The sequence below is a fragment of the Pipra filicauda genome, unplaced genomic scaffold (genome assembly GCF_003945595.2).
Source record: "Pipra filicauda isolate LSUMZ 115617 unplaced genomic scaffold, ASM394559v2 scaffold43_size3849885_pilon, whole genome shotgun sequence".
NCBI classification, from domain to species: domain Eukaryota; kingdom Metazoa; phylum Chordata; class Aves; order Passeriformes; family Pipridae; genus Pipra; species Pipra filicauda.
In genome coordinates, this window is record NW_024104576.1 from 3,005,425 (window position 1) to 3,023,768 (window position 18,344).

At 39.2% G+C, this 18,344-nt stretch overlaps 1 protein-coding gene across 2 annotated transcripts in view; it reads left to right on the forward strand.

Annotated features, from left to right (window-relative positions):
- The window catches only part of KIAA0232 (KIAA0232 ortholog), a 68,435-nt gene that overhangs the window by 26,434 nt on the left and 23,657 nt on the right, over positions 1-18,344 (forward strand). For both annotated transcript variants that reach the window (XM_039385840.1, XM_027736275.2), the window contains exon 3: positions 5,671-5,808. In XM_039385840.1, the coding sequence (XP_039241774.1) occupies positions 5,671-5,808 (138 nt within the window). The remainder of the gene's footprint in view (positions 1-5,670; positions 5,809-18,344) is intronic.

The window sequence follows — 18,344 nt, forward strand, 5'->3', positions numbered from 1 at the left end:
TATGCTGCCTATATTCTCTGAGATGAGATGATTACAGTGGTCTGTGATGCGTGTCACACAACTTTAGTTCTAAATCCAAGAGAGCAGCCATAAACATGTCCCTTTCAGACACCTTGACTCTCTAGTGACAGTTTCTCTTGAGTTTTTGTCTTTTCTGCTATGTAGGTCAGACCTGTAAGTAAAATGATGTCTTTATAGCTGTAGCTATAGCCTTGCTAAATTTGCTTCTTTTCTGCTTCAGTGGGAAAAGGCAGCCTGCTCAATAAACATAAGATTTCAGCAGATGCAGCATTTGCATGTTCTCTCATTCTTGTGAGTGGGTGTGACAAATTTCTTCTGCTTAGTTTTAACCTAGAGTTACTTCTAATTAGTGAATATCACATAGACTGCCCTTTCAAGTTGGTAGGATTATAAGCAAGAGTTTTTAATTGACGGAAACTCGGATTACAGGATTTTATACTTAGGTTGATTAATTTTGATAGGTGGAGTTCTTCCCTGCCTGCCATCATTCCCAAATACCGTGATGACCTTGAGGTCGCAGTAGTTCATGATGTGATCTGATACAGTATCAGCTGGTCTGTTACAGTCCAGCTGCAAAGGATGGTAAAGTTCCAGTTGCAGCAACTGGGAAAGAGGTGGTTGTACTGGCTAGACATCATGGCTGGGCTTCGCAGACGAAGATTTGGGGAGGGCTCTACCCATGTTTGTTACGAGCGCGCTGGTGGCTAAAAAGGCCAATCTGAGATAGACACGTCCTGTTGCAAAAGGCACAGCAGAAGGACTCCTTAGGTGGTATATTCTGCAAGACACGATTCTTTCTGTGTCATCTTTTCTTCTCAAGGGTGATCCTGTGTGCTTTCTCAAAAGCATCAGCAGCGTTAAAGATAGTGTGTCTCCAGGCCTCCTGATTGGAGACCAGAATAGACAGTTCCCTGGCTTTTCACTAAAAGTCTGAGACTAATTCTTTCCCTGGTAATACCTAGATTTGGAGTAATTATCTAACATTAAAGAATGTTTCCCAGTCCTCTCTATTCTGTGGTAGCATGGTTTTTGTCATGGAGAAAACTTGTGCTGCTCTCTGAAGAACCTGCTCGTTGTCTGCAGAACCTCTTGTTGCATTTTTGGGGGGAATATAAGCTGAGTTTGAGCTACTGTTTCTTGTCTTTTCTTCTGACCTATCTTGCCCATGTGTTCTCTTTATCTTTGTCTCAGTCTGAGGCAGCCTGTAAGGAATGTTTAAGCTGATCCTGGCCCATCAGACCTTTTGCAATAATTATAGCAAATTTCCTTATAAAAAAGTGTCCATCCCTGTGGTTTTAAGCAATGTATGAGAGTTCTTCCTGAATCTCAGTTTAGCAGAAGCATTTTTTCAGGGGAGATCACTGAATGTATTTATGTGTTCCGCTTGTTGAATAATCCTAAAGGTGGAATATGCTTGTGATCTGTTGCAGTTTTCCCCAGATTCTCAATTGTGACATCCTAGGCACAGTGAGGACTTATTCCATTTTGGATATACTTTGTCATGGAACCATTGAATGGTTTGGTTTGGAAGGGACCTTAAAGATCATCTAGTTCCAACCCCCCTGCCATGGGCGGGGACACCTTCCACTAGACCAGGTTGCTCAGAGCCCCATCCAACCTGGCCTTGAACACTTCCAGGGATGGGGTATCCACAGTTTTTCTGTGCAACCCTTTCCACTACATGCCCTTGTCAAAAGTCCCTCTCCAGCTCTCTTATAGGCCCTTTAGATACTGGATAGTGCTGTAAGGTCTCTCCAGAGTCTTCTCCAGACTGAACAACCCCAACTCTATCAGCCTGTCTTCATAGGAAAGCCGGTCTTCTAGCCCTCCTCTGGCCCTCCTGTGGAGTCACTTCTGTGTGTCCATGTCCTTCTCGTGTTGGGGGCCCCAAAGCTGGACACAGCACTCCAGGTGGAGTCTCATGAGAGTGGTGCAAGGGGTAGAATCACCTCCCTGGACCTGCTGGCCACACTGCTTTTGATGCAGCCCAGGGCACAGCTGGCTTTCTGTGCTGTGAGAGCACATTGCTGGCTCATGCTGAGCTTCTCGTCAAGCAACGTCCCTGAGTCCTTCTTCTTGGGGCTACTCCAAATCCCTTCTCTGCCCAGCCTGTGTTTCTGTTTGGAATTGCCCCAACCCGGTACAGCACTTTGCACTTGGCCTTGTTGACCTTCATGAGTTTTGCAAGTTTGCACAGGCTCATCTCCCAGGCCTGTCAAGGTCCCTCTGCATGATGGCATCCCTTCTCTCCAGCATGCTGACCGCACCACACAGCTTGGCAGACTTGCTGAGGGAATGCTCAATGCCACTGTCCATGTTGCCAATGAAGATGTTAAACAGCACTGGTACCAATACAGACCCAGGGCAATGGCATCTGTCACTGTTCTCCCCTTGGACATCAAGCCATTGACTGCAGCTCTTTGAGTGTGACCGTCCAGCCAGTTCCTTATCCACTGAGTGGTCCTTCTGTCAAATCCATGTCTTTCCAGTTTAGAGACAAAGATGTTGCGCTGTACAAGTCCAGGTAGATGATGCCATTTGTTCTTCCATTACCCATCAGTGTTTTTACCCTGTTGTAGAAGGCCACCAAATTTGTCAGGCATGATCTGCTCTTAGTGCAGCCATGTTGGCTGTCACCAGTCACCTCCTTTTTTCCCAGGTGCCTTAATACAGTTTCCAGGAGGATCTGCTCCATGATCTCGCCAGACACAGGGGTGAGACTGACTGACCTGTAGTTCAGAGAGTCTTCTTTTTCTTCTTTTTTTAAAAGTAGGGGTTATGTTTCCCTTTCTAATGTTGCCATTTATGTGAACTATGAGCTGATTTGCCATTTATGTAGAGTATGAGCTGCATAATGATTTTATGTCAGTCTTATTGCAAGATAGCACATTTTTTCCTACAGAAGGTAGATATTTCTTATTACAGCAAATGAAAGAAGAATCACTACCAAATTTGCTTTTCTTTTGCTTCTCCAGTTTCTTGGCAATGTAGAGGGAAGTGGTAGAATTGCTGCTTTTGCATAGTTGAATAGGATAAACAGTTTCAAAATCTCTTTCTAAAATTAGTGCCTGTATCTTAATTCAGGGTTGAATTAAACACTCAAAAACTTGGTTTTTTCAGTATCCAGGTGGCATTGGCTTTTAGTTGATATTTATTTAATTGGGTGGTCATCCCCTAAAAATTGAGGTAGTGGTTGTCTGGTTTGAATATTAGAATTTTATAAGCCAAATTTTAGTTTTTCTTTTGTGTGTATGCACAGTCTTTAAATCTGTAAGTTTGGAGTAGCATTGCTTTTGTGAAGTGTTCAGTGACCACTGAACAGAGTTGCGAAAATTCAAAGTTATGGTGGAGCTCTTGCATTAAAATGAGCATTATCTTATGGTCTCTAGTTCTGTTAGGAAACAAGGCAAATGAAGGTATCTAGTAGATGAAGAGAGCAGAATTCTGTAGTGATTCTTTCCACGTGGAGGAACTGGTTTACTTGCTTTCATGCATACAGAATGTTTTGTCAAACTGCTTTCTTGCCTGTTTGTCATGGACTTAATACTTTCCAGTCTTAAGGGTAAAGCTACTCATGGGCTCCTGACCACTGGAGACAAAGAGATGGGAAAAAAAAGAAGGGAGAAAAGTCAAGAGGCTAATTTCAACCACTTGAAACTACTGGCTTGTCAGTCTTTTTTTTTTTTTTTCCTTTGGTCAATTTAGTCATCATGAAAGCAGAGTTTCACTCTGTGTCTCAGTTCTACAAACTCACTCTCTAGGGTGTATGACATAAATTTCTGTAAGCATGAAAGTTCTTGCTGCTCTGCTGACAGACAGCTGGTAAAGCTGCTCTGCAGAGGGGATCTGTAATGTACCAGTACAAAGGAAAGCTTTCTTGGCATAGAGAAAAGAAAGTACTTTAATATATAGCATTCCGAGAATGTTTTCCTGCTGTAGATGTTGTCTTAATGAACTTTCCGCTTAAAACCGGAATAAATTGCTTGCACACATTTGCTGGTTTGCCTGGATTTTCATTTTGAGTAGCATATTCCAAATGGGTCCATTTGGATAAGCAGGACAGGCTTTGGGAGCTGGTGGAGGATAGGTGGTTCTCATCAGTTTGTTTGCTTTCACATGAATACTGGAAAGAGTTAGAGTGCTCTACAGCCTCATGGTCTATAAAGAAATACATAAATTACAATTTTGGAAAAGACATATATAAATTTATTTTTTAAAAGTGAAGTGTAGATGTGCAGAGAGTCTCTTGAACCTGTTTTCTGATAATTTTTTTTATTTTTTCTATCATTCCTTTTTGTTAGTCCTTCTAATAACAGAACAGTAGACTATTCAAATTTCTTGTTTTAAATGAATCACTGGCACCTTGCACAAGTATAAGGAAAAACAGAGTGACTGTTAGCTTTTTGTTCTTTCAGCACCAAGTGCAGTTCTCCAGTTTTGGTGCTCAAATAAGACTTTAAGAAGTAAATTCAGCAAATTGCTCTACTCCTTCCTGGAGGACTCAGTCACGTGAAGTCACGAAGGAGAGCCCTTCAGTGGCTGATTCTGAAGATGATTGGTCTCTCTCTGCCCCCTTTTTTTTCCATCGTTTTCCTTGATTGCACAGAGACAATCAGTTTCAACTTGTTTTTTCAATTAGTTTCACTGACAACATGTTTTTACTTTGTTTTGAAACCACGGGGAATTGGAAGTTCTTTTAAATGAGAGTGGGCCTTAGCCTGGATTTCTTTAGAAGCAGTAGCAGATATGTTGAAAGAGTTGAAACAGGTAGGCTGAAAAGCATCAGGTGTTTGTGGGTCTCTCTGAAGAAGATGATTTAGATCAGCATCCATTATAAGATGTTAAAGACTATTTTCCTGGTAGCCAAAACATTTCCTTCATGGTATGAATGCGGGAAATCATGTATATATATATATATATATGTGGACAGGCAGTGAAGAATAAGCAAGTCTGATAATAAATTTTGTAAATTCCAAGAAGCCATATAAAACGGATGCTACATATCTTCACATGATCGCATGTAATACAATAGCATTCTGCTTTGATTTTATTGTTCTTCATTGTTCTTACATGTGTGAGAAGCCAACCCCATCCATTCACCCCCACCTCCCAGTATCTGAATTTTCTTCTGAAATTAGTTCAGGATTATTTTACGATAGGCACTGCTTTCTGTGGCCGTAATGATGCTCATTGTGAGACTGAGTTGAAGGCTTTGGGATCTAACATTGCATTTTCTTTTGGCTAGTTTAGCTTTCTCTCAAGTTTTATCCTAACTCTGAACAACTTGCTTTTCATCCTTATTACTTCAGAGATCAGGGAAACTCTAACATATTTTGTGTAAATTATGGTAATACATTCAACCATAACTTGGCCATAAAGTTACCTTTATGAATATGCTTTGCAAATGGAAAATATTGCAGTGAAGTGTGAGTAACCTCCATGTCCTGTGAAAAGTACATGTGCTTTTCTGAATAGTAAGGGCAAGTTTTATGTAATCAAACTGATCTTTAATTGGGCAAAAAGTAGTTTTTAGCAGATAGAAAAGGGTTAGTTTTATTTTGAACAGTATGTTACTTGTAGTCCTGTTCTGCTGTAGTACTGAGATATTAATGTATTTCAAATAATGTAATTTCTTTATTTTGATTTTAGGAGAATGACATCTTCCTGGGCTGGGAAAAGGGAGCTTACAAGAAATGGGGAAAGAGTAAGAAGAAGTGCTCTGATCTAACACTAGAGGAAATGAAAAAACAGGCTGCTGTCCAGTGTCTTCGCTCTGCTTCTGATGAAGTAAGTTTGGACTATTAATAGATTCTTAAGGTTTTATGTCTCTCTTTGTGTTAGATATATTTAGCTCGTGATGCTTGTCTTCTAATTTGTGCTTTCTTAAAATGCAAGTTCACTAAAAGTTCTCCAAGAATTCTTTATTTTTCTTCAGGAAATTATGAGATCTGTGTATGGCAGCATGATTTCACAAAAGATTCTGTACTGTGTAGTGTCATGCTTTCCTTCCTGTAAACCCTTGTCTGTTCTTGTCAGGGACAGTTGCAATGCACCAGTGTGTGTTGAAATTACAACAAAGCTTTGCATAAAGGTAATTCCCAAGATTCTAAATTGACTTTGTGTTGTGTTTGAATAGAAAGGACTGGAATGTTTGGGCAGAAAGCCATCTTGCTTTGTGCATGCTACATGTGTCATCCAGAATGCTAAATAAAACACCACGTATGGTAGCAAGTGTTCGCTTCCCAGATTACAGGAGTGAGTGGAAGTGGAATTGAAGTGCACTGACTGGAGAAGGTGAGGAGAGGTGAAGGCAACAGGTTGAAGGAAGGTAGCAGAGGCAGCAGATACCATGTAGCTCAATGGAAAAGTGGACAAAGGACTGTTGAAGGAAATGTTTAAAAAGAAAAAATATGTAGCACAAGTCGATAAAAGCTCCCCAGGGAGATTTTTGAGACAACAAAAATGAGAAAGTCTGTCTTTTAGTTTACAGAACTACAAATACTCTGATCTCTTCCTACTGCAGGACGAAACTACCCCACCCATGTAGCCTGGTTGCGTTATCGCTCCATACATCTTCCTAGTCATAGTTTGTGCTTGCACAAGCATTTGGGTGGTTATGTGGCGAACTGGATTGGGAAAGTGAATCAGTTTCCTGAGATTAACCTGGTTGGGGTGGAGGAAATGTTAACCCAGAGATGTTTCCTGGTCAGATTTGTGGCACAGACACTTGTGCCACAAGGCTGTGGAAGGTATGTGGCCAAGAACAATCAAGAAGGTGGGGATGATTTGGTTACTCCCAGCACCTTTCAGCAGCATTGGTATCACGTACTGACTTACTGTTTGTGAAGCTACTTGAGTATTTGTTCAGTTACTAAATTCCTCATTGACTAATTGGGAGATTTCTGAACTCCCATTTTCCCATTACTTATTATGCTAACAAAGTGATGCAAGTATAATTTTGTTGGTAATTTGCTCTACTCTCATTGTTACAGAATACTGAGGTAAGCACTCTGACTACTGTAACAGTTAATTTAAATATGAAGCAAATATGAAGAAATAATTGCAAGAAGTAATGTCTTTCTTGAGGATATGACTGTCTTTATGTACTTATTTTATGAACAACAAAAAGTAGCTTGCATACATAGACCACAGGAATACTGATGATTGATTTTTAGCTTTAGAAAATACTATGCATCTCCCCGTAGCTGAAAATCAAGCAGCATCACTTAGAGTTAAATTTATATTGTCTAGAGAAATCTAGTTGCAGAGAAAAAGGAAGAAGGTGAATTTATCAATAACCTAAAACAAAAGCAAAAGGGAAGAAACCAGTCAACTAGACTTTTGAAAGAAAAAAAGAATGTGTGATCTGAAAGGTTGAACAAGTAACTTCCACCTTTGACTCTTGTCCCCTTGTCAGATTTATAGTGTTCAACATTAACCTATAATCTGCAACCTGTAGACTTGTGTTATTTCAGAGCTATTTTGACTTCTGTTGCATGCTCAGACAATTAAGCTTGCACATTTGTTGTCATTAGTGAAGTTGTAGGTCATAATTTTTTAATGTATTTTCAAACAGAATTGAACCTTTTAACTTTAAAAAAAATTGTTACTTAAAGCTGTTCTGTAGGTTTATCACATGCATTTCGTGAGAGAAATACAGACTGCTTTTATTTTTACTCTAGAGTTGGGGGGATACTAGTTGCTTTGATACCAGCGATACTTTAAAGTACCTTGTAAGATATCTTTTCTGCTTTTACAAACACATTTCTCATGTTGTCATGTTTTTGTATTTAAGTTTGTGTGCTGTTCTACTGGGAATAATCAGTAGATTTTGGATTGTGAAACATAATGTTAAAATACTATTTTTGCTGAGGCATTCAAGCTGCTCCACACAATATTCATGATTTTGTCTCTGCAAAAAGATGAAAACACTCTGTGAATTGTAGTTGAAATTGTTAATTAGTGGTATGTGAGGAGTGTTTATAAATTATAAATTGTTGAGATACAAATAAATACTTTTTTTCCCACTGTCACTTGAATTTTTTAAAATAGTTTTCTGAATCATCAGAAAACGTTTACCAGTAGAGTTTTTTTGTTGTTGTTGTCAAATTAGGTAGATGTGTTCATTAGGATATTCTCTTTTTGTAAGTGGTCTGATAATAGTCCACCTGGGCAGTTCTGGAGCTTGCTTATAGTTCTGCTGTCCTTCTGTGATCCTTTTTTCAAAGTAGTTGGATATGGAAATACCAATATACTCACATGGATATGGAGCACTTGTTCCTCCAGCCTAACCTCTTCTTGTGACCTTAGCATTGGAGCAAAGTAAGCAAGGTTGGGGTAGCCCCATTATTGGGAGTAATTAAAAAAGATCTTAATGTATTTCAACCTAAATGTATTTAAATAAAATTTTATTTAAGTGAAATTATTACGGTGTTTACCCTGCATATGTCTGTAGACAGAGTATATATACACAAACAAACAGAAAAAACAAAATAGGAACACAATTCAATGAAAACTTTAGGATTTTGCAGCCTGATGGTTTAGAGGGAAAAGTGTGCAGAGAATGAAAAGGTGATGAGGGTCAATAATAACTTTTCTGAGTCTCGTAGGAAATTACAGGGATCTGGGTAATGTAATTTTGATTTTTGCATTTAATTATTTAAACCAGTAATGTGTTGAGAAATTGCAGACAGTCTGCCTCCCTCTTCTTACCGGTAATCAAAGGCCTTTAAATTGGGTGATCGCTTCAGAAAGATGCTTGATGGAGAGAGGAAGTCATAAAATGGATTCGATGAAAATTGGCTTGATAGCAGTAAGCACTGCTTTGTCAGACTTTCATTTAATGGTTGAAGCAAATATTTTGAAATCTTGCCTTGTGCATTTTCATTTACATACTATTCACTCTTAGGGTGTACTTTATTTGGTAGCTTAGTTTTGCTTGAATTCAGTTTTTCCTCTCATTAAAAAGAGTAATGCTGTAAAACACTAGTCTGAGACAGAAGTCCAAGGTTCTACTTATAATTTTATGCTGCAGAAAAGAAACATTTGACTTCAAGAAGACTACAGTTTGGTGTTTATTTCTAAAACATTTCCTAAGTTATGAGTATGACAAGTGAGAGAAGCTGCTCTGCCTCACTGTGTCTTGCAGTGGCAAAGTGCATTGTGGACTAAGTGCTTTTGTGAGAGGAGGCCTGACTTTGACAGATACTACTTGGCATATGTAAGAATGCAAATTGTTCATGTGTGTATGTTCTGAGGGCAGTATTATTTGTGTGACAAGCATTTTGGTGTCTCAAATTGTCTATATTCGTGTGAATGAATCCTTGGCTGCAGATGCTCTTGGTGCAGTCAGCAGCAGGAGAAATGTAAGTACATTGCAGCTTGCCAGAAAATGAAGACTGAATGATGGTGAGAAGAACTTCTAAGACAAGTACTTTAATGTAGCAATCAATTGCTATTCTTACTGCAGTTCTAAAGTTTATTTTTTCCAAAACACTTGAGTAGAATATAAATAGCAGTTAAAATACATGCTGAAGAATTGCTCAAATTTTGTAAAGCTTATTAATATTGACCTTGAGTAGAGATTTTATCTTAATTTTTATCCTGCTGAAGTGTAGAAGAAATTTACAAATGTTGGTTTGCAATTAACTGGCAAAAGAGGGATATCCATTCTAATGAAATGTTGGGTAAAAAAAATTAATGTGTAGGAGTGGGGAATATTTATATGAAAGTCCTTGAGAAAAGTAAGAAATTTTACCCTGAAATTACTGCCTCAAATTTTAAGTAAAACCAGTTGATCTGTCAATTATAAATAACTTTTTTGTTTAGTTTTGTTGCTGTTGTTTTTTTTAATTCCGGTTTGGTACACCTAAAACTGAGTTCCATTTGTTTCATGTTTGAAATGCTGGGATTTTTTTAAGCCTCCTAATTCTGAAAGTTTTAATTATTTTGGATTTGAATAATGAAACTTGTCAGTAGCAAGGCAGAAAGCAACGTCTTTGAAACTCATACCTTTAGGAAAAAAATTTAGAAATTCACCTGTATTATTTTTTGCAAGGTGGATACTGTGAGCAGGATTGGAATTAGAGGTTACTTGTTGAGTCTATGTATAAGGCTTTTCAGTAGGTATATTTCCTAGTAATAATACTGAAATTATTTATGTGCCTGTCCATTGATCATAAATCCAAGAGCTTAATTAGCTTTTACCTGACTAGTTTTCTGCTGAAATTTGCATTACTCAATAGACAGAGCAGGTCTTCAGCTGTGCGGTTGCAGTTCTTCAAGGATATAGTTAATTCACTGAACACTTCCAGTGTGACATGTGAGGCTGCCCCCCAAGATAGTGCCAGTTTCAGTTAAAGCAGCCGCCGTGTCCCTTGCTGAAATGTTTGAGGACAGTTTAAGGATGAGCAAAGGAAGCAACTTCCTGTGGATCTTACTTTCTGCGCAGATGAAACCAGAGCTTCTTTGAGTGTAGGTGGCCACTTCACCTAAGCTGTTCCACAGCACATCGTGAGACGTTCCCGGTGTCTAATGCTGCTGATCTCCCAGGGCATGTTGGAATGGGTGTCAGGCAATGTGGTCCATTTCTGAACTATCCAAGCATTCAAAATCTTCTAACTGCCACATGAAACCATGTACGTGTCAAAGTAAGAGTTACTCTTGGTTGATATATATTAGCGAATATCTATCTAATGAAAATAATGAATTTTGAAAAAGAACTGCTCTGATATATTTGACAAGAACACACAGTGCCTTCCATCCCACTGTTCTAAGAAATTACTGCCTGGGGGTAACATGGAAACATAATTGGTGAAACTTCTTAACAGTGATTTCTTTTAAATGTCGTTAGGTGTGGGCATGCTAACAGCAATAGAGCATTTGCTTGCTTTGAGTTATGAAGGGGGAATATGACTTCTGATACCTGTGTATCTATGTACTCATATGGGAGCATAGAGGAACAAGTGTGGCTCTACTGAACAGTTTTAAAAATTTTGCCTGGTAATCTTATTCTCAAATGTGCCTTGCTTTCAGCACAGACTTGAGATGTGTCTAAAATAAGATTTTGTTGAAATTTTCTTAACATTTGTCATCTTTCTTACACAAAGTGCAGAACTGTAAAACTTTAATAGAATCCTAGAATGGTTTGGGTTGGAGGGGACCTTAAAGATGATCTCATTCCAACCCCCCTGCCATGGGTAGAGTCACCTTTCAGTAGACCAAATTGCTCAGAGCCCCATCCAGCCCGGCCTTGAACACTTCAGGGATGGGGCATCCATGCAGTTACTACAGTTCTTCACATAAACCTTATCTCAGAGACTGAAATGGTTAATGATTTATGCATTCTAGGAGACTTTTGCAGGCTTTTGACTTGCATTTCGGATGGACAGTTGGGCCTGTCCCTCCCTCCAGTGAAGAGCCGAGCTTGCAGGCTTTTGACTGTTGCACTCTACCTCTGGTGGGCAATCGAAGGTGTCGGGCCCTGAAGGGGCAGGACCTCTGATGGCCCATAGGAGCCCATCCCCCCTCTGCCAGTCTGGAAAAAGGTGGTGTCAGAGACTGAAATGGTTAATGATTTATGCATTTTAGGAGACTTTTGCAGGCTTTTGACTTGCACGATACCTCTGATGAGCAGTCGGGCCCCTCCCTCCCTCCAGTGCTGAAGGTGTGAAGTCCTGGAAAGATAAGAGCTGAGCTTGCAGGCTTTTGACTGTTGATACATCTGACGAGCAATCAGGCCCCTCCCTCCCTCTGCTAATCTTGAAAGGCGGGAACCAGGCGAGACACAAAAAACTCAGCACACAGACCTAGGAGATGTTGGAGGCTCGAGGCACGGCCCGTGGCACTAACCATGGATATAACTCATAACTTCTTGGAGTATGGGGGCTTCCCTCCTTCACCCCCAGCAGATCAAAGCCACTTCAACTGACAGACATGGAAGCATCGCTGGACCCCGTGGGCGGTGACTATATACATCTGTCCACTCTCAGCTTTTCTTTCTCTTACTCTCCCTTGCTCTTATCCTGCCTTTCTCTCCCCTATGCATTTTTCTCCTCCCCAGAAAGGTTATGACAGCACCCAAAAATGTTAACTTACCTATTGATTCAAAATTGTTAAAATAAACCTTGCTAGTATGTTTTTAGACACCGATTATTTAGTGTCGTTTCACTTTAATCCACCCCAAGAGAATTATTGATAAAAACCTGAGTTACCCCCTCTCCCCTTTTCCTGGGGCGGGTCGTAACAGGTGGGAACCAGGCCAGACACAGAAACTCTTGCGCAGGGCCCAGGGAGAGATTGGAGGCTTGAGGCATGGCCCGTGACACTGACCATGGATATAGTAACTCATAACTTCTTGGAGTGTGGGGGCTTCCCTCCTTCACCCCCAGCAGATCAAGGCCACCACTTCAACTGACAGACATGGAAGCTGCAACTACTAAGTTTCATCGCTGGACCCCGTGGGTGGTGACTATAGACATCTGTCCACTCTCAGCTTTTCTTTCCCTTACTCTGCCTTGCTCTTATCCTGCCTTTCTCTCCCCTATGCATTTTCTTCCACCCCCCCAAAGGTTATCTCTATGTCTCATTGTTATATGACAGCACCCAATATTCTAGCATACCTGTTGATGCAAAATTGTCCCCTATGCATTTTCTCCCCCCCCCCGCCAAAGGTTATCTCTATGCCACATTGTTATATGACAACACCCAAACTGGTAGCATGCCTGTTGATACAGAATTGTTAAAATAAACCTTGCCAGTATATGTTTTCAGGCACTAATTATTCAGTGTCGCTTCACTCTAATCCACCCCAAGGGAATTATTGATAAAAACCTGGGTTACCCCCCTCCCTTTTTCTGGGGCGGGTCGTAACACCTTATTTGAAGAAATAATCTCCTAATGAATCAACTGATTATGATTCCACATCTGAGTGTGTTTTTTATTGGGTTACTCTGGCTAACTGTTGTGGTCTCCAAAGATTATGGTATCTGTGTGCCAGGTAGACCAAGGCACCGTTGCATAATCTACCTTGCACTTTACAATAGTGATGTGCAAGAACTGCGGAAAAAGGACTTATGGAGTCTGTAGCACAGGGACTCTGTTTCTTTTCTTTTTATGTAGGATGCCACATTAACTAGGTGATTTAGAATTAATTTTAATTACTGTTGTTCCCTGCTTCTCTGAGGTAAGCCAGTATTAATTAGGTAATACACAGGGCCAGTACACTGGGAATAGGATAGTAAACATTAAATGGTTTCTTAGGTGATTGAATTTACACATCTTTGTATAATTAGAAGTGACGTGAACAAGAGTGTTAATGTAAAGATACAGGACAGACAAGAACAAAGCAAGTTGTGTAAAAGCCATCTTAACAAATCAGAAAGGTGAAGTGCATGTTGAGAAGTTTGAATTTAGTAAAGCAAAAAAATGAAGTTGAGGTTCCAAAAGAGCCATAATGCTTCTTTGAAGCACCTATCCTGACTAGCTCAGTAGTAAGCATTTGTATGTGTCTGAGGATGATTGTTCAGTCCTTTTCCAGGAAATGCCAAAACGCTTCACAAAACTAGTGAATATCATATTCCTTTTGGGTTGTATCCAGTTGGGCTTCTGGAAAGGGATGTACTAGCTGTTTCTAGAAAGGGATTTTAAAAATAACTTCAGATACCATATAGGAAATTGAAATGAATTTGTCTTGCCAAGGTAACCATCACAGAATAAATTAATTGCAATAAATCAATTCCTTTTTCCTTATGACTTTGGCATTTTAACAGATATTCCTAGTACCACATATGATTTGTCATGTTATTGAAGCTGCTCTGCCAACTATAATAGTAACTTTAATGGAAGCTGACAAAAGTTTTAATTATTCCAATTTTTGTATGTGTTTTCTTGATATAGAAAAGGTATCTATAGAACTGGAGAAGTTCTTTGTGAGAGCTTTGTCTACACAAAAGCTGCATCCATAGTATAGATGACTGTCTTGGAGGCTGAAAGTATGTGTTCAATATGATTGAAAGTTATTTCACCTTGTATGTACTCGCAGTGATAATGGGAGCAAACCAGGGCAAGGCAGTTCTCCCCTCACAGAAGCTTCTCTGGTAAGTCCGGGACAGAAAGTTGGCAACTGCACCTCGTGGAGGAAGGAGGCAGCACAGTCCTTCAGGCACACAGGTGTGGCCATGAAAATGCCAGAGGAGTGTGTTACAGAGCTCTCCTGAATAATGCCTTGTGTTCCATCACAGAGCAGTGTCATTAGATTATAATTTTCCTTAATTTAGAACAATCATTTTCACCAAAAATTTGAGTTGAGGTCCATTCTGAATTCCTATCATACACACAAGCAAACTTGAATGAATGTGGCAGAGTACCTGCTGAGGAAAGTTCAAGTGTCCTTTCTGCATTTCACTTGGTGCAGAAAAGAGCTCTTGCGTAACTGAGGGGAACACACTTTAAAAGTTACTCCTGTTGCATTGATAATACCGATAAGAACATTTCAGCATCTGCAAGTTGAAGTACTGTGATTAAGTGAAATCTCACAGTAACACTACTTACAAGGATAGTACGTCCTTTTTGGCTTCGAAGTCAGCATGTTTATAAGCTGTTAATAATAATCGAGAAGAATAGTTTGTAGTGAGGAATTATCATTTCTTGAAGGGATAACTTTTATTTCAATGTAGCCTGCTATGGGAGGGAGCTACCAGAATTAAGTTTTAAATAACAGAAGTCAGATTAGCTGCTCTAGTAACCTACATTTAGGGATAACATGTTCATTTGAAGTTAATTTGAGCTGGCAGTTGATCTCTTTTATCTAGAATTAGTAGAAGGTGTTGTATGAAGTGATGAATTACAGCTCTGAAAATCTGAGTCTGATTCTAGTTATGTGCCAGATATGTAATTTACCTTTCCTAATGCTGTTTTAATACAAAAGACAGGACTAAGAGAGTTGTAAGCAAGTATTTTTATTTCCTTGTTGGAGGGCTTTGATTTTTGTGATACTAAGTCAGTTTGCTTGGAAATTGATATTCTAAAGTCACACATTTATTGAAGATTACTTCCATCAAGTATTCATGAGCCTTGAAACAGAAGTTAATAAGTAGAATTTGTTTTTCTGACTGGTTTAATATCTTTGTCGTAAATCATCATGTATTCAAGTGAAAAAAATAAATATTTAATTGTGTTCTCACTACTAAAGGATCAAAAAGGTTGTACATGTAAGTATACACTCTTAAATGTTTCCTTGTGTCACCCCCCTTATGATGACGGAGGAAAATTCCAGCATGCAAACTGGAACCCTATTTTATTCCTTTGAACTCCACCTGGATTTAACACCCCAGGCAGGCTGCTCTTTTGATGGATTTATTTATTCATTCATTTATTCACATAGTGGTGATCTTGGGCTGATATTTTTTTTAGTCCTTTTTTAGTCTTTCTTGAGCACCTCCTGTGAGACTACTTGTAATCAAAGGAATTATACTGTGTCAGAATGTTAAAAAATGAAAACCTAGACTTTTATCTAGCTTTCATCATCCCACAAAATATAGAAATAGATGTGTGGCTGCAATGAATCACATTTTGTGCCTTATTCAGTTCACGTGGCTTAACAGCTGATCCATGTAGAACAGCTATGTAATCCTGCACTTGGTGACAGGCCACATGCCAAGAAAACTGTCCTGGTACAGTCAGAGAACCATCTCCTCTGAAGAGTCCTATGGCCTGTTAAGCGAATTATTTGAAACTATTAATATATTGATTTCCTTTAATTTCTAGACTGTTTGAACTTGTATTCTGTGAAAGGAGCATCAGTATTCTGCTTTAGCTTACCCTGTTTCAGCAGAGGTTTGGATCTCAGGAGGTCCTTTCCAACCTAAATAATTTTGTATGTTTGGGAAAGGGAAATGAGGATTTGTTTTGAAAGTGTATGCTAGAAAGCTCTCCAAACCCTAAAAGCAAATGAGTGATTACCTTAATTGTTCAAGAGAGATGAAGTGTAATGCTTTTGCTTTTCAAAAAGCTTAAAGAGAGCAAGGACCTTTGGGGCCTGAAGTGACAAGACATATTTAGTAAATATTTACATTGCACAGTTCAAAGCTTCTGGAGGAAGCTATTAACTTAGGCTGGAAGTGAAAAACCAAGCCCCACAAAAACCCAAACTCAAACAAAACCCCCCAAACCAAAGCCCTTTGAGTTGTACAATGTGATGGAATTTTTCAGTTTCTCTGTATATATTTACAGTACATCAGATGTGGAAATCTCATTCTAAGTAGAGGCTATCAGAATTTTGTTTCCCTTTTCTCTGTCTAGAATTTTTGGCTATTCCATGTATGCAAATCTGCAGGACACAGTATACATTTTCGTGGCATTTCTTGCACGGAAGTATGAGACCTGTAACTAGACATCATTACTGGATGATGGGAAGAGATGAAAGCTCAGTGCAAATGGAAAATTTGCTGAGCAATGCTCTCCACAGTTCCTTACTGTAACTATGTGAAATGATAGTGGTGCTATTTGTGATCAAATTCAGGAAAAGCCTATTAAATTTCCCGTCGGTGGCTGGGCTCTGCTTGTTTGCAACATTCAGAACTAACCTGCTAGCAGAGACGAATGTCAACCTGAATTGATGTGTCAAGAATCTGAGGGGATCTAATATTTGACAGTTTCTTACTCCAAACTCTCAGAATGCAGAAGCCATTGCCCACTGTTAACATTGGCAACAGTTTTTAGTGGATTTGAATTTGGTGTACATAATATTGGGTTTTTCCAAGGTTCACAATTTGACTGAATGTTTTAAATTCGTAAAAATATTTCAGAAGTAGCTGCACTTATAGATTCAGTATCTTCTGAGAACATTTTTTGCAGCTTTACAGAGGTGTGAATGTACTTACGGAAGCAGTTGGATTGCTTTAGACTAATGAGTTGCCACTTGTCATCTCTGACTGCTCTACTTCCAAACTACAGCGTATTCAAAAGGTCTTTGATTTAATATTTGACATTATATGTGTGTGTGTGTGCACTCTTGTGTTAAAAAAAAAAATCCTAACCCAAAAAACCTCAAAACCAACAAACATATTTACAAATATATATAAAAACTTGTGTGAACTTTTCTGGTTTTTTCTTTAATTGGTTTCATTCTTCATTATGTAGAACTGCATTAATTTAGCTCTCAATAGAGTCATGTTGGTCAGTGAGGAAGACACTGGCTATTGGAGTCCTGTAACTCCAGCAGTCAGATTGACTGTTCTTGTTCATGGTGGGTGAGTTCAGAAGCTTAATTTATCTGTTAGCACAGTCACTCCTATCCCAGTAACATAACACCTATCCTTTATGTAATCCTTCCATTGCTTCAGCCAGCTGATGAAAAGCCAAAAAGAACAACTTTTGGTAGAACTGGATGTACATTAAATCAGGGGAAGGAAAAAGAAATATGTTGAAAACAGTAGAACGGAATAAAATGTGTTTGGTGTGCAGGAAATATTGTTAAGCAAAATAAAAAACATGAATTAAAAAATTACATGCTGCTCTTTGTAGTTCGAATGAGAGAAACAGGTTAATAGAAATCTGGGACAAACAATTTTGAGGTTTAAGCCTTTTGTGATGGAATTACAAAAGCAATCATAATTGGGCACTAAGACTTCCATGTTGAAAAATGTACTGTTTGGGGACTGTCTTTAAATTTGAACATAAGCAAAGTACTTCAAGCAGATCACGTGGGTTTGTTAACTAATTGTGTCCTATTGCACCAAGCTGGTGCCTGGAACGTCTTACTTTCTGGCAGTGGGGTTGTTACAGCCTACAGTGCCTTAACTTAAACAATAAAAAAGTACATCAAGCAAATTCATTTTCCGAGAACACCATTGTCATATAGGAAATAATTGCCATGGCATTCGTTGCATTAAGTCGGCAGCTTATTTTTATATACTGCAGTAAGGAGCTGAGCAAGGGGTCTCCAGACTCTTGGTGTTCTGCACAGTGGGTTCCCACCCCCCCTCTTTCAAAGCGAGCGCTGTCTCCTTCAGCGCAGTGCAGGACAGCGAGCGGCATCAGCTGACTCGAGTATTAGTTTCATGGTACAGGGGGAAATGAAGCATTTGTTTCCAAAAGTTTTCACTCCTTCGGTGTAATGGTGAGCATATTGTTGCTGGTTTGGGGCATTTTTTTTTACTTGATATTATAATTAAGCTAAGAAAGTAAATCTGTATTTTTTGGAGTGTTTGCTACAGGTGTCTGTTCGATTAGACAGTTCGGGGAGCTGAGGAAAACCAAGGCCAGCTCCTCCTCTGTTGACCTTTTGGGGGGAGGAGGGGGAAGTCAGGAGTGATATAGGCATA